Here is a 16,262-nt window from a genome sequence, read left to right as displayed (position 1 = left end):
TCACCAGCCACTCCTCACCCCACAGTTGTATAACTCTTCGATTCTATACAAAGATGACACACTGCGGGGATACACCACTTGTGTTACATTATGTTCCTTGTAGATCTCCTTGGTTGCTGTATCTGCCTGTTCATTTCCCAGAATTCCCATGTGAACTGATACCCAGCAGAATAATACACACTTTTCTTAAGAAGCTAGCAAAGAAAGGACAAGTTGGTTGGTTGATGGAGGGTTAAGGGACTAAACAGCAAGGTCATCAGTTCCTCAGTCCAGGGGTAGTTTATCTGGAGTTAGTGCTGTGTTCAGATAATGAAAGTATGTAGGAGCAGTAAAATCAAGGTATTAAAGGCAACACCGATGGCAAAGAGGAGGAATAATTTATGGAGAATTATATTCATCAAGCAGGTACATCAGTCAGAGCAGACGAGGGGTCTCCTAAGGCTCATCCATGGTGATCAAAACTCCACCCGCATCCAACCCCCACCAGTCAAAATAAGGACAAAAACAGTTACAGAGCAAAGAATGCATTCTAGTCTGGAGATTCAGAAATGTAAAAGTGAAAAGGCTAAAAATGTAATGGACATCAGCTGGACCATTAATAATAAAAACAAGATGAGAAATAGGTAAGGCAGCAGGTGGGAGTCTGCGGAGCTCTGCATGTCATGGGAGACGTTCCGTCCACAGCCATCCTATCCCTGATCCATCATAGCCAAGGCATTAAAGGGAACCCACTATTCAACAGAAAATGGAAACAGGGTGCAGCACAAAAAGAGAAACTGCATCTAAAAGCAATAAAAATGGAGTAAAAGAGGGATGAAAGTGGCAGTTGGTACAGGAGGTAGGAGCCAAGGATCCCCCAGAACCTGTATGCAGGGGTAGAAGCCCCAACCCCAACCGCCCCATCCTGAAGGTAGCTTAAAACCTTAATATACAAATAAAAACCACTTTCAGGGATAAATTGGAGAACCAGTTCAGCTGTCCATAAATGGTCACTAATATTAGAAAAAACTAATTTGGAAGACCATGGTTAGTATGAAGGCCCAGACGGAGTGACTACTTGTAAGACTCTGCATTGCTTGTAAGACTCTGCATCTGTGATGTGGGGTGGCTCATTACATAAACCAAAACTATGGGTGAGCCTAGTGCAACCGATGTAGAGGTGACACAGGATGGTGAACTGCTTCTGGGAGGAACGAAAGAAGTGGTGCCAAGCAGCAGTGATCTCCTTGACAGAGATGAGTTCATTAGAGGGGGCAGTAGCCCACCATATGTTTTTCCATCTCTGACTGAGAAGAGACCTTATTTACACTTGCAGATCTGCACCTGGGATCACCAAAACAAATGTGGGGTGAATAATTGCTTCTCTAGCCAAACAGTTGGCCAGTTCATTCCCAGGCATGGCATGGGATCCACAGAGGTAACTGAGGAGGCAATATGACTGCAGTCAGAGAGAAGGTCAGGAGTAGCAGATATCACAGGGTGAAAAGAATAAGAATGTTCAATGGCCTGGAAACTGTTATTGAGTCACAGAAAATCACAACATGGTCAAGGGAGTCTTTGGAGGCTTGATTAATAAAATTCGGGGCTTTATTAATGGCTATCAGCTCTGTCACAGAAACACTAAATGTTTCCAGTAACCAATGTTGTTCCTATCCGACAGGAGACATAAAAGCATACTCCATCCTAGCCATAGCTTACAAGCTGTCAGTGTAAATGATGGTAACAACAGATAAGCTCATAGAACTGAAAGGAACAGGCACCAAAAGGTCATGGGATTAACAAACTTTAGGGCCATGGAATAGATTGGTCCTAATTCATAGCCTGGTTACTAACCAATAAGGGGTGTGTTCGAAAACAGGCGAATACATTCTAAAGAGGTAAGATAAAGTTCCCAGTAGAGGGCAGTGAGGTGCATACCAGCTAGTAATTTCACCCGAGGGCACGTGTCTGGTGGTTGGTGCCTCTAGTATGCTAAAAGAATGTGGTAAGTTGGAGGATGAGGAAACTGTAGGTGTGCTATAGAATTCTTGAACATATTCTCAGTTCAAATATAATAAATTTCCTTGAGGTGGAAAAGCTTTTCTCCACATATCAGCACAGATTTAGAAAGAATCGCTTGTGTGAAACTCTGCTTGCCCTTTTCTTACATGCTATCCTGTGAACCACAGATGAAGGGCAACAGGCAGATTCCAAATAAAGGTACAAGCATATGGAATCAGTACCCAGATATGTGATTGGCTCAAAAACTTCATAAGCAATACAACCTAATATGTTGTCCTTGACAGTGAATGATTATCAGTGGCAAGAGTATCATCAGGAATGCCCCAGGGAAGCACAATAGGACTGTTCTTATTCTCTACATACGTAAATGATCTGACAGACAGTGTGAGCAGCAATCTGTGGATGTTTGCTAATGATGTTGTGGTGTACAGGAAAGTGTCATTGTTAAGTGACTGTAAGAAAATATAAGATGACTTGGACAAAATTTCAAGTAGTTGTGATGAATGGTAGCTACTTCTAAATGGTGCAAAATGTAGTAAGGGTACAACATACCCTCTGCCACCCACCATACAGTGGCTTGTAGAATACATATGTAGATGTACATGGTGATTGCATAAGTAACAGTTAGTACCATGGGAGCTGAAACAGTAAGATTCCCACTTCAACATGGAGACTGTCTAGGGGACCAGTTCGGAAGGTGCCAGTGTCCCATCGAATGCTGCAATGACAGATTGGGTCTAACACTTTCAAAGCTGAAGATGCCACCAAGCCACCAACCTGGCAACTGTAGTCTAGTTGGAAAGAGACCAGGGCCCAGTAGATACCAAGAACACTAGCATGATCTGCATCCCTAGGAGTGTGGGCTAGAAAGCAGATAATTTTACGCTTCAACACACAGCTAGGATTAAGTTGATAAATATGGGGTAGCCAAGTTACCTTTGTATCAAAGATGCAGTGCAAAAATCAGGAATGTGCAACAATGTCAAAGTGCTGGGAAGTCCTGGGAACCCAAGTAGAGTTCTGGGTGGGTCAGGATGTACCATGTTATGGCGACAGAATCGCATCACCCATGTTTTTGTAGGCAGGAATTGGAAAGCACGGGCAGGGTCCAAGCGCAGGCTCTTTAGGTGGAGCCTTGGAGCTGGCATTCAGATGAGGCTACCAAGTTGGAGCTGTACCAAATTCAAAAGTCGTCAACATACAGTGCAGGTGTGACCTGCGGCCCAACAGAGGTCACTAACCCATTGATGGAAATGAGGAAGATTGTGACAATCAACACAGAGCCCTGTGTGATGCCATTCTCTTGAACCTGTGGAGAGCTGAGTGAAGTACCAACTTTAATCTGAAACACCTGGTGGAATAAAAACTGACTAATAAAAATCAGTAAGGAGCCTCGAAAGCACCAGTCATAGAAGATAAGTAAAATGTGATTTTGCCTTATATAGGTCGAAAAAGACTTCAATGAGGTGTTAGCATCTAGAAAAAGCCTGTCAGACTGCTGTTTCCAACCTAACCAGATAGTCTGTTAAGGATTGTTTCTCCGAGAAACCACACTGATAGGGGGACAAAAGGTCCTGCATAAGCAGTGAACAATCATCCTTCCAAGCCGTTTGCAAAGCATGTTGGAGAGACTAATTGGTTGGAAGCTGTCAATAAACATTGGGTTTTTGCCTGGCTTAAGGATTAGGAAAATGATACTATCTTGCCATTTCGGAGGGAAGACATCTTCAAGCCAAATACAGTTCAAGACCCTGAGAAACTGCAACCTTTGAGAAACATTCAGATGTTGGACCATCTAATTATGAATTGAATTGGGGCCTAGGATTGTATCACGAGATGAGACAAGAACATGAAGCAGTTCCTGGTCAGTGAAAGGTTCATCATATAAATCGGCTTGGCAGGAGGTGAAACATACAGGAATTTCTTCAAATTGTCCTTTCTGTGTTAGAAAGGTAGCTGGGTAAGTAGGGGGCACTGACAATGTCACAAAGTGGGTCACAAGATGTTCAGCAAAAGCCAACGCCTCAGTACAAAGACAACCCTGAAAGGTTGATCTTTCATGGCCCAGAAGACTATGGAGCTTAGCCCACACATGGGAAGGAAAGGCATACGTTCCCAAGGAGGAGACATAGCGCACCCAGCATTCCTTCTGATAGAAAGACTTGGCACGAAGTCACTTAAAAGTGAGAAGGGCAGCCTGTTAAGGATGCTGCTTGAGACACTGCAGGACACTATGATAATCCAGAATAGCTACTGCAAAATCTTTGGTCCATAACAGGACTGACCGGCGGTGGAGTGTACCTTGTAGAAAGAGGAATAGCAGTACCCGAGGCACACAGGTGATAGCCCAGATGCAATCTGACAGAGAAGGGGTGAAAGTGACAGCAGAGGTATATAATTGCTACTTGGCTCTTCAAAGAGCCCATCATGGTAAATAGTCAAGTGGTGACAAGGAAGGGTCAGGGTCATTGGGAAGCAGTCACTGTCACAAGGATCACCACCGAGATTGGGGAATAGATCGTAACAACAATAGCCAAAATGGTGTCAAGAGTGGCACTGAAGTGGGTAGGAATAGTAAAGGAGGCATAGATCAGTTGACCCCTACCATAAAAATTATTACTTCCTCACAGTGGGTGGTGAGCACTAAAATCCCCAAGCAGTAAAGCAGGGAAGAGCTGTTTGATTAAGTTGGTCATCTCAAGACAAGTCTGTGCCCAGCCTGGAGATATACAAATGTTACAAATGGTGAGCACTGGAATAATCTGCACTCACAATGTTATTGTTAACGGCTTGGTAAGGAGAGTAATTCAGTCACTAACAACATCTGTGTGAGCCAATGCACAGATCCAACAAGTTGCCCTCCTGCTGCCAGAAAAATTCCAACGGAATGCATGGTAACCACAAGGCTTTGGGGAATGGTCATCAGTGAAGTAAGCTTCTTGTAGGGCAATACAGACTGCAGAATAAGAAGAAATTAGTTGTTGCAGTTCCAGCATGTGACAGCAGTATACATTATGAATCCATTGGATCATCACGTTGAGGGTGGCCTAAAGGTGTGAAGGGGCCAGGAAGACTAGTCATGTCCCAGTTAAGATGGGACAATGTCAATGAACAGTGGCTCAGAATCTGATGGCATGTGGAGACAGGCACCTCTGGGGCCACCAGAATAGCCACCGCATCATCATCATCATCATCATCATCATCATCATCATCATCATCATATTCTTGTGTGGGCTTATCCACTGTAGGTGTGGGGATGGATGAAGAGCCGTGGCTTTTTCAGCCATTATCTGGTGTCGGGCCTCTGATGTGTGGGTTTCCAGGGAGAGGAGCCCTAAGAGGGAGGCCTGTTACTGGTAGACACCGAATTAGAAAGCTGCTTCTCTGCCCAGGTATGGGAAATGGTTCGCAAAGATGGTGTTGCAGAAACCAACAGAGTAGGAGCAATGGTAGAACTGGTTTGGAAAAAACTGTGTTAGGCAGGATGAGGTGACAGCAGTGACTTTTGGATGATTGGTCACCATGTCAACAGGATGTAGGCATTCATTTTTTTTTCTTTTTCTTTTCTCAGAATATGAACACTTATACACCGTAATTAACTTTTACTAGGAGGACATTTCCTTCAAGGACTTAGACGAGAGCATGCCATGAGTGGCATTGAAATGAGTATGACAACCATCACATTGAGGAGACACAAATCAAAGTCTGTAATAAGTTGGTCAGTTAGAAGACCCCTACCTGTCGAAGTGGCACTCACACACAGGGGGTAATGTGCATTGAAGTCCCCAGTCCCCTAGGAGGAGATATGAGGTCAGGAGTTGTTGTATTAAGGCAGGCAGTTGAACACAAGGAAGTGGCCTACCTGGAGGGAGGGAGACATTGCAAATGGTGAACGCTGGGGTCGTTCACACTCATACCACTTTTGCTTCAAGGTTGGTACAAATGGGGATCCAGTCACTAATGACACCAGTGGAAGACAAAGTGCAGTCCCCTCCAGATGCTATCTCGGGACCGGCATGGTTCTGACAGAATGCCCAATAACCATGAAACATTGAACAGTGGTCATCGTGGAAGTGCGTTTCTTGAAGAGCAAGAAAGAACACAGATGAAGAGGAAACAACCTGTTGTATTTCCAGTAGGTGACAGAAATATCCATTGCAATTCCACTGGATTATCATGAGGTGAGGGTCCAGATCAGACAAAGAAACTGAGGGTAGGTCATGTCACTGGGTCAGTGGTCATCACTGACAAGGATGGGGTGACATCCATAAAAACTGGGTCTGACTAAGTGAGCAGGAGGGGACAAAGCCACCCAGGATGGCGGGGAAGCCTCGTTATTGGACTTGTGCTGCTGCTTCTCCCTTGGAGGGAGGTGTTATCAGTATTGCTCTGCTTCCCGTTTAGCCCTATGTTTCTCCCACTGCATCACAAGGGAAGGAAACATTTTGGGTCGTACCTCTCTGTACCGAAAGAGGACTGTCCTCTCTCCTTTCATAGAGAGTGCTGGGGCCATATGGCCACCAGCAGAAGATAACTTCATCTGCTCTCCCCATGGGTGCCACCCGACCTCAACAACAGCTACCTGGCCAGTAATCCATTGCTCAGAGTCCCCTTGCCCCTGTCACAATGGGCACATACTCTCTGGTATACATGGGGAGTTTTCAGGTCAGGCACCAGAAGTGCGATCCCTATGTGGTCATGGGGCTACCTCTGCACAGGTACTAAAAGACCCCCCCCCCCCCCCCCCCCCGCACAATGGGATGGCTACTGTGACGTGTTTTGGGTGTATTACCTTATTAAATAGAAGGGTGCACAGATGGAAAGGCACAAAGGTAGAACATACACCACACTGGGCGACCTTCCCTGCACTATCTGCACCTCTGGTAAGTTTTGAAAATTGGTGGCAGGTCAAACCCAACAATGGGAACCATGTGTTTATTTAATGCAGAGTTGGAGAATATGCCAGAGGCGAAAACTTGAGGCCCAATCGTAAACCAGATCCAACCGAGGTCAGCACCAAGAAAACCATCTGATGGAGAGGCTCACCTTCATTCAAGGACATAATCCTTATGGATACATAGGTGGTAGTTACACGAATTTATTTTCTTGAGTCCTCCCAAAATTAGCATTTGTACACAACATATGTGATGATGAAAAATACTCAGTGTTCACAAAAAATACTCAGGGTTCAATTATCTAATGCATAGGAGGTCATGGAAGCATAATGAAAGATCAATGGCAGAGAATGGCCCCACTGCAGTGCTGAAGTGCATGTTCTGCCCCATGTTTGGAAGATCTAGATCATAGCATGCAAAAGTCTGTCGATAGCTTGATCCCACAGGTAGATGGGTAGTGGTGCCCTGTAACTAACGATAAACATTAAAATCCTCCCAGTGTAGGAAAGTGTGTAGGACTGTGATATGAAGTTATTGATAGCTTCTTAGACAACTGGCTCAATGGGACTGGGGGGAGATGACTCTTAGGAATTATAATTCAACACTATGATTCCCAGACATTGACACTGCAAATGCTGCTCCTCTTTTAGATTTTGCTCTGCAGATGATGTCCTTTTTGTGGTGGCTGTAACCCCTTGGCACAAGGGTATCACAAACTTTATAATGGGTCTTTTGTAGACACAGATACATATCCTGTGCCAGTAGTCATCAGGATGCTGACCTCCACAATGAATAATCAATATATTTCTTGTTAAGTCATCAGTCTTTTTATCTATTAGTAAAGAATTATATTGTGTGCCTTTACTGGCAGGTACAACACAGAATAAAAAGGGAATAAAACTGGAATTTGGGCACTTACCTGAAGGACCGAATATTTCAACCAATCCCTCCGCACAACCAGTAATGTAAAGGGCACTGCTAACAATGTTTGCAAAGAACATTAGAGTGCCAATAGCACCTCCAAATTCTGGTCCCAGCGTCCTGCTGATCATAACTTAATTTCTGTTAAGAAGAAAACTTGGTCTTTAATTATTTGAGCAAGAATGTATTACTGATCAATATGATTTGGTTCACTCTACTATCCCTGCATCACACACTATCTCATTTATCACATCAAACACGAAATAATCATTTACACACAACTGATTACATGAAATAAATAAATAAAAATAGTTAACCTACAAACTCTTCCTGCTTACTTTATGACTGCACATTTGTGATGGAATTAACAAACAAGATCCCTAAATAGTGTACAATCAAAGAACTTTCATAAAAATAGTCACCTTATTAACCAATATCTAGATGATAGTACTGGACAACTTACTAAAAACTATGTAATTTCACATTTGTGTCCTAAAGACAATAGAAATAACCATTTATGTAATGACAGTCTGGTGAAGGCTCCCTCCAGTGAAGTCCTTGTGCTGTTTACAGATAGAAATTTCAATCATCCTTAATAACAGTTAATACCTTTATGAAAAACTGCTATGACTCAGGATAACAAAGCAACAACATACAAACCATGATGCTACAATCTATGTGCTTCATTTTAACGATGATGATGAAGTTTGGATTGTGGGGTGCTCAACTTCATGGTTATCAGCACCCGTACAAATTCCCCATCTTTTCTCAGTCCAATTTTGCCATGTGTATGAATGATGATGAAATGAGGAGGACAACACAAACACCCAGTCATCTCAAGGCACGTGAAAATTCCTGACCCTCATTTTAACAAAGCAGACAACTTCATGTCAGAGAGTATTACAATTAACTGTCACATGAAATCAAATCGTCATTTACCAGATGAACTGAGATGGAGAGCAATATTACTAACTGGAGAGAAGAACAGACAGAGACAGAAGCTGTAAAATACCATAATTTTCCTCAAATGTTCTAAAATAAGGATAACAGAAGAAGAAGAAGAAGAATATTGTATCCAGGGCCCACCGTCCCCATGGTTGCAAGGTAGTGACAGAATAGTGGATTCTGGCTGGCATTCAGCAGCCATTGTCTGTGCAATGTTCCCAGGTGTTGTCTGTAGACACCCATGCCACCTCTTTTTTATGCAATTTTTTCCCTTCCTGCTCTAAAGGCTGTGAGGTTTTCTGTCACTAGTGAGTATTTAAACCAAAACACGCACCTGCACTGGACCACAGGGTAGTACTCTTCACTCCACAATGGTATGAGAGACAAAGTAATCCCTCTTTTGGTCCTGTTCATATTTCCAGTAAGGCCATCCTTGCAGTGGATGATATAGATCGCTAGCACCAGGTGATTAAAATATAAGCACAAGGATCTTACATGGGCTAGGAGCTTCAGTTCCTCCACTTGTGTCGAGAAACAATGTTCCACTACAATACACAAGCCATCTCAGGGGTGAGATGAGCATTTGTATTTCCCTTATCCTTCCAGCAAATTGGAGAATTTAAAACTGATGGTGTATTGGATGAGAGGCTATGTGGTTCTGTCAGACACACTTCAGAACCCACACCAAGTGTGTACGTGTCGTCAGATAAAACTAGTGCTGAGAGCCCAATGACTTTGGACACTGTCTTTTTATGTTCTCTGCATTTTATGTCTGCTTAGCATTTCATGATGACAGTAAAGATTAAAATACAGTACACACACTAGTAGAAATCAGAACAACTGCAGGTGTCTTCTGCAGCTCTCCATTGACTTTTTTGATGACATTACACACAGTCATGCCATTAGAGTAACATTCTTCCTTTAATTTTCTAGTATATATGTACGTTATGTTCTTCAACCAGTGGAAACTCCAGGTAGGAAACTCACTCTTACTGACACAGGCTGTGGCTGAAAGCTTTATGCAAGTGTCTTAATTGTGCCTGTCTACAACTCGACATGTCTTCTTTACAGTAAGTAGCAATCTATATTATGTTCCTGGAATTCACAACACTTTTTTTTTTTTTTTTTTTTTTTAGGGTGCTGTGCAGCTCCATGATGATTGGGTACTCATTACGTTATTTCACATTCAGCACCAGTGTTGCTTGATGTGGAGTAGCAGTTTCCACAAGCAATGTCCTATTTTGGAGTCCTTCACCAAATTCAGGGATCCTGTTATTCCACACACAGCTTCCTGAATGGAGAAACACGACAAATTTTCTACTAGACCTTCTCCTCCCTTAATGATTAGAAAAATTTTCTAGCACTTGATATGAACTCTACTTCTGTTATCACTATGTGTGTGATCAGAAGGGTTACAAGTCACAGCTTCCCTTAACAGGTTGGATGTTAGTAGTATTCAACAGCCCAGCTGAACTGCTGGCAGTGCTTTTACTGGCTCTTGTACACTTTATGGACATCTCACAAGAGCAGTTTGTAACATCCTCATAATCCAGGATATTAAGATAATATTCACATTCCTCGTGGCATACAACACTCCATCACCATTCTGTACAGTGGTCAGTGAAGTATGCACAGAATTTATGGTTGCAGTACACAGCTCAGAAATCAACATTCCCCAGACTCATACACAGTCAAAACCAACAAAGTTCCCTGAGGTGCAGCCCATTTAGCATGATGCGGGAGCAAAATAGGATTATCAAATACCACACAGACCCTTACCGTACTTACATGCTCCCCCCCCCCCCCCTTTGACGCAATTTGGTATTAGGACAAACTAAAGAAAGCTAAAAAACAAAATATTAGTCATCCCTCTTAAAAGAGGACATTGATCACTTTGGAATGCTGTACATAATGTAAAACTGGTACCTCGTGGTGATGTGACTCTCCACTGTTTATGTTAAGTCATACCAAGCTCGTTGTTTGGAATCAGCACAGTAAGACGAGTCAACATGGAGATGTGAAAAAATGGCAGAGAGGAGCTCCCAGGTAGATGCTATTTTTCTTGACTTCCGGAAGGCGTTCGATACAGTTCCGCACTGTCGCCTGATAAACAAAGTAAGAGCCTATGGAATATCAGACCAGCTGTGTGGCTGGATTGAAGAGTTTTTAGCAAACAGAACACAGCATGTTGTTATCAATGGAGAGACGTCTACAGACGTTAAAGTAACCTCTGGCGTGCCACAGGGGAGTGTTATGGGACCATTGCTTTTCACAACATATATAAATGACCTAGTAGATAGTGTCGGAAGTTCCATGCGGCTTTTCGCGGATGATCCTGTAATATACAGAGAAGTTGCAGCACTAGAAAATTGTACCGAAATGCAGGAAGATCTGCAGTGGATAGGCACTTGGTGCAGGGAGTGGCAACTGACCCTTAACATAGACAAATGTAATGTATTGTGAATACATAGAAAGAAGGGTCCTTTATTGTATGATTATATGATAGCGGAACAAACACTGGTAGCAGTTACTTCTGTAAAACATCTGGGAGTATGCGTGCGGAACAATTTGAAATGAAATGATCATATAAAATTAATTGTTGGTAAGGCGGGTACCAGGTTGAGATTCATTGGGAGAGTCCTTAGAAAATGTAGTCCATCAACAAAGGAGGTGGCTCACAAAACACTCGTTCGACCTATACTTGAGTATTGCTCATCAGTGTGGGATCCGTACCAGATCGGGTTGACAGAGGAGATAGAGAAGATCCAAAGAAGAGCGGCGCATTTCGTCACAGGGTTATTTGGTAACGGTGATAGCGTTACGGAGATGTTTAACAAACTCCAGTGGCAGACTCTGCACGAGAGGCGCTCCGCACCGCGGTGTAGCTTGCTGTCCAGGTTTCGAGAGGGTGCGTTTCTGGATGAGGTATCGAATATATTGCTTCCCCCTACTTATACCTCCCGAGGAGATCACGAATGTAAAATTAGAGAGATTCGAGCGCGCACGGAGGTTTTCAGACAGTCGTTCTTCCCGCGAACCATACGCGACTGGAACAGGAAAGGGAGGTAATGACAGTGGCACGTAAAGTGCCCTCCGCCACACACTGTTGGGTGGCTTGCGGAGTATAAATGTAGATGTATCATGTACAGGAGTGCCCAAGATCACAATGTGAATGAAATTGCCTGATTTCCTGGTGTATCATCACAGGCTGTTCTACATGTCTACATGGAATGGTGTACTACACAGCCGTGTAACACAGAGTACAAACAGTGTCTTAAAAAAGATTCCCCATCATGTTATGTAGGGAACTCCATGCAATACACATTAAGAGTATGGTAACTTACAGCGGCAAATCACTAATGGGTCATATAACATATAAACTGGGTAGCAGCTGACTGGAGACTTTCAGTGTGGAATATATATATATATATATATATATATATATGTGTGTGTGTGTGGATGGATATGTGTGTGTGTGCGAGTGTATACCCGTCCTTTTTTCCCCTTAAGGTAAGTCTTTCCGCTCCCGGGACTGGAATGACTCCTTACCCTCTCCCTTAAAACCCACATCCTTTCGTCTTTCCCTCTCCTTCCCTCTTTCCTGATGAGGCAACCATTGGTTGCGAAAGCTAGAATTTTGTGTGTATGTTTGTGTTCGTTTGTGTGTCTGTCGACCTGCCAGCACTTTCATTTGGTAAGTCACATCGTCTTTGTTTTTAGGTATATATATATATATATATATGTGTGTGTGTGTGTGTGTGTGTGTGTGTGTGTAACACTTGATCACCACAAATGTTTAAATAAAATAAATATTAGTTTGTGATCACAGTACCTGAAAGAGTGGATCGATGTTGTAGTACAAAAGGCGCCCCCCCCCCCCCAAAAAAAAAAAAAAAAAAAAAAAAAAAAAAAAAAAAAAAAAAAAAAAATTATATATATATATTTTTTTGGGGGGGGGGGGGGGGGGGCGCCTTTTGTACTACAACATCGATCCACTCTTTCAGGTACTGTGATCACAAACTAATATTTATTTTATTTAAACATTTGTGGTGATCAAGTGTTACACATATTACATCTCCACAATGAGTAAGATGTGGACCCTCTTGTCTTCCAAGATGACTACAGCCATGTTCACAGGCCTACATGCAATTGTTCCTGGTCTTACAAACACTCAGGCACACTATCACATCTTGACTGGTCTGTTAAATCAGCTTATCTTAATCAAAAATTTCTGGGACTATTTTGAATTATGGCTGAAATGTAGAATCCAAATCATCACAATTCAGTAGCTCTAAATGATACAGTCATCCATGAATGGTTTCAACTAGATATGGCATAGTTAAAGAAATATGTAAACACTCCTGATAACCGAACTGAGGCCAAGACTAGATGAGATGTTCACTGCATGATGTCTCTCGTGGAGTGAAATTTTTGAACCACCTGCTTCATTTAACATTCACTCTACTGTTATTCATAAACTATGGTAACAATATCTGATGGTATTTTTTATGTGTAGCTTCCTCGGATAACAATTTCAAACCTAAATTGGGGCAGGAGGTTCATCCAGTGATGGGCAATAGCTATAACTCAAAATGATTTAAAACCATTCAAGTTAAGAGTTTACTACATTATGTCACCGGAAAATTAACTGATGTTGAAGTTTTCGTTAGCTCTAATGAATACTCAATTGAAGATGGAAAAAGTCACCTAGTTCGAAGGAAGAAAACGGCCCTCCAAGCATGTCCTCTTTAAACCACAAGATGACACCCAAGAGGAGTGGAAAAATAAAAGAGAATGTTTGGGGTCACATTTAAAACAGTGGAAGTATCTAGCTATATGATTCCTTCAAAATGTTCACATTTCATTATAAGACTAAAGAATTGGAGCAATTCTTTAAACTGAAGGTTATCTCAGGTACTGCAAAGACATATATAGTCAGATGAATGCACTGAATGTGATGCACAGGCATAATGAATGGCAACTAAATGATGACACTTCGAAGATGTGTCTTAAAAAACAGTACTTTTGCACAATGGTAACAATTTTCCTTCCTTCATGAGGTACATGCTACCAACAGAAAGTAAATATATTCAAATATAATAAACATCACAACAGAAAGGGGCTGCGCAAGATATAAGTGGAATGTCTGTGGACATTATGACTGCAATACAGCTACATCAAGTACTGTTGTTTCCTGTGTTAGTGACACAGCTGTGCTAGGGACAAGCACTATTTGCAGAAAATTTGGATGAAGATAGACTCATTTACTACTGGTAAGGAAAGGAAGGGAAAAATAAATAAATAAATAGTGCACAAAATTCTGACAGAGTTAACCAAACCTTTGCTTAAGTCACTAAAAGTAGTAGATTATGAAGAATTTTGCAAAAGTCTTAAATGTAAATTGCTGTGCATTCACTTATTTACATCTAAAGATCCTCCCAGTAAGTTCCAAAAACCTGAAAGCAAGTCTGTTCACTGGTCAATAGACCAAAAAACCATATGAAGACACTCAGTTCAAATAATTGCAAGAGGACAATGAAAAAAGTAGCAAGACAATTCTATAAGAATCTTTCAAATGGTTTTGTGGAAAACTTCAACACAGGAAATTTGAAAGCATTTGTGAGAGACTGATCCACTCTTATGAACGGCTGCAATATGGTGCTTTCACCTGGATACTTCACTGCTTCAGAAAAGGTATAAAAGAAAAGGAAGTATCGCTGTGTTAAGTGATTATTACAGGGCGATGAAAAGGTGCACTTCAGCAACACTACCACAGGCAGACCAAAATGTGATGCTCTGAAGATATTTCATATTCTTTTTCATCTTTTCTTGTATGATAAATATTATAAATACCATTACCTTTATATGATAAATTTAATGCAAAGAAACAAAAGCATCTAAACATTCAAATTTTTAATATTTGTGGGTTTTGGACAGAAATACAGCCAAGACTAAAGGATACAATATGCTCCACCTCCTTCAACAGCTCCATTTGTTGACACAGCACACACTGATACAACTGTAAATAGCAGTATTCCATACGCTATGACAAACTGTAATATTGTCTCTGCCAAGCCAGCATTTCCAACAATGAAACCTGTTAATAAAATAAAATAAACTATTATTTAACAAACTCTGAAAGAAGAGATCAAACACATCTCATTTTATTACAATGAGAAACCCTCACTACATTTGTACTACAATGTAAACGGATCAATTTGACACTAAGGAAACTGAAAACAAATTTAATTACAAGACAGATAAAACTATCAACACCAAAATTTTCTTAAAATAGATTCAACATAAAAAGTTATTGAGATTCTCAGATTTTCAATGTAGCAGGTTTCTCTCATTGACAGCTAATTAGAAAGAAAACTAGTAAGAAAAGTTAGGAGACAACTGACAAACAGAACACCTGTTCATCCTGAAAGCTCAAAGAACAGTATTGCCACCTGTCATAATTACTTTCAGTGTTCAAAGACATTTTAGGATTTTGAGTGGTAGAAGAAAGGAAAGTAAAAGGTCTTAATATCGAGAAATACGTTCAAAACCTAAAGGCTTATAAGAAACATTAATAATTATCATTTCTTACCCACTCGAAGAAAGAGCAGTGCACTGAACATAGACAAAGCCACAGGACTGAAGACTCCTGCAAAGGTTCCTAAAGTTCTGCCATTGTTGTTGTTATTATTATTATTGTTATTGCTGTTCTTGGAGAACGGATTTGCTGCGCTTGGCCATTTCCAGAAAAATTTCCTCCTGCTTATCAACGGGGCGTCCTCTCTTTGTACTATAACTGGCACACTTATGTCTGAGGCCGAAGAAAAAGGACCTGGATTAATTGTTCCCTCTTCCGGTGACAACATCTTCAGGTTATACACAAAAAGCAAACAAAATGTTAATTTTACGATACAAAACACACAATCATCACATTACTCGCAACGCTTCACAGTATCACGATGCACCACACACAACTGTCAAACATCCAAACCCACCCCTCATTCGAGAACTTCTGCTGTTTCCATAGATGAGCGTTCTCCTTAAAGTATATCTTTGGAATACTTCATGCATATAAAGTACGTTGTGGTGGGATGAATCACGGCACCCCACATACGACCGTGAATGAATCATTGGGTACGGTTGAGTAGTGAAATTTACGACAAAACTAAGCACATATTATGTTTACATTATTACTAACAGAAGATTAAGAACTTACATTACATTTATACTTTTTCCATGGATCCCTTTGAGAGGTGTCTGGGATGTGGAAAGAGTCAAAGGTTTTATATTTATATATATATATACACTTAGATACATGCATGGATATGTGGATATTGTACAATTCTAATGCAGACAGAGTTATGAGCTATAATCCTTGTGATGATATTCATCGATGGAGTAGAAGGAGTTGGTCAACAGGAAGTTCTTTAATTCACTCCGAAACTGATCTTTATCACTTACAAGACCTTTGATATGCTCTGGTAAGTTATTGAATATATG

General features: G+C 41.4%; 1 protein-coding gene across 1 annotated transcript in view; it reads right to left on the bottom strand.

Annotated features, from left to right (window-relative positions):
* LOC126183530 (solute carrier family 12 member 9) overlaps positions 1–15,765 on the bottom strand; it is a 138,218-nt gene extending 122,453 nt beyond the window's left edge. Inside the window, exons 1-3 of the mRNA XM_049925598.1 lie at positions 15,355–15,765; positions 14,725–14,859; positions 7,816–7,950 (exon numbers count right to left, since the gene is read on the bottom strand). Coding sequence (XP_049781555.1) covers positions 7,816–7,950; positions 14,725–14,859; positions 15,355–15,628 — 544 coding nt within the window. The 5' untranslated portion in view covers positions 15,629–15,765. The remainder of the gene's footprint in view (positions 1–7,815; positions 7,951–14,724; positions 14,860–15,354) is intronic.
* Positions 15,766–16,262: the final 497 nt, after the last annotated feature.

This window comes from Schistocerca cancellata, chromosome 4, assembly GCF_023864275.1.
Source record: "Schistocerca cancellata isolate TAMUIC-IGC-003103 chromosome 4, iqSchCanc2.1, whole genome shotgun sequence".
NCBI classification, from domain to species: Eukaryota; Metazoa; Arthropoda; class Insecta; order Orthoptera; family Acrididae; genus Schistocerca; species Schistocerca cancellata.
The sequence above is the reverse complement of the archived record's forward strand: the minus strand, read 5'-3'. Positions and strand labels throughout refer to the sequence as shown.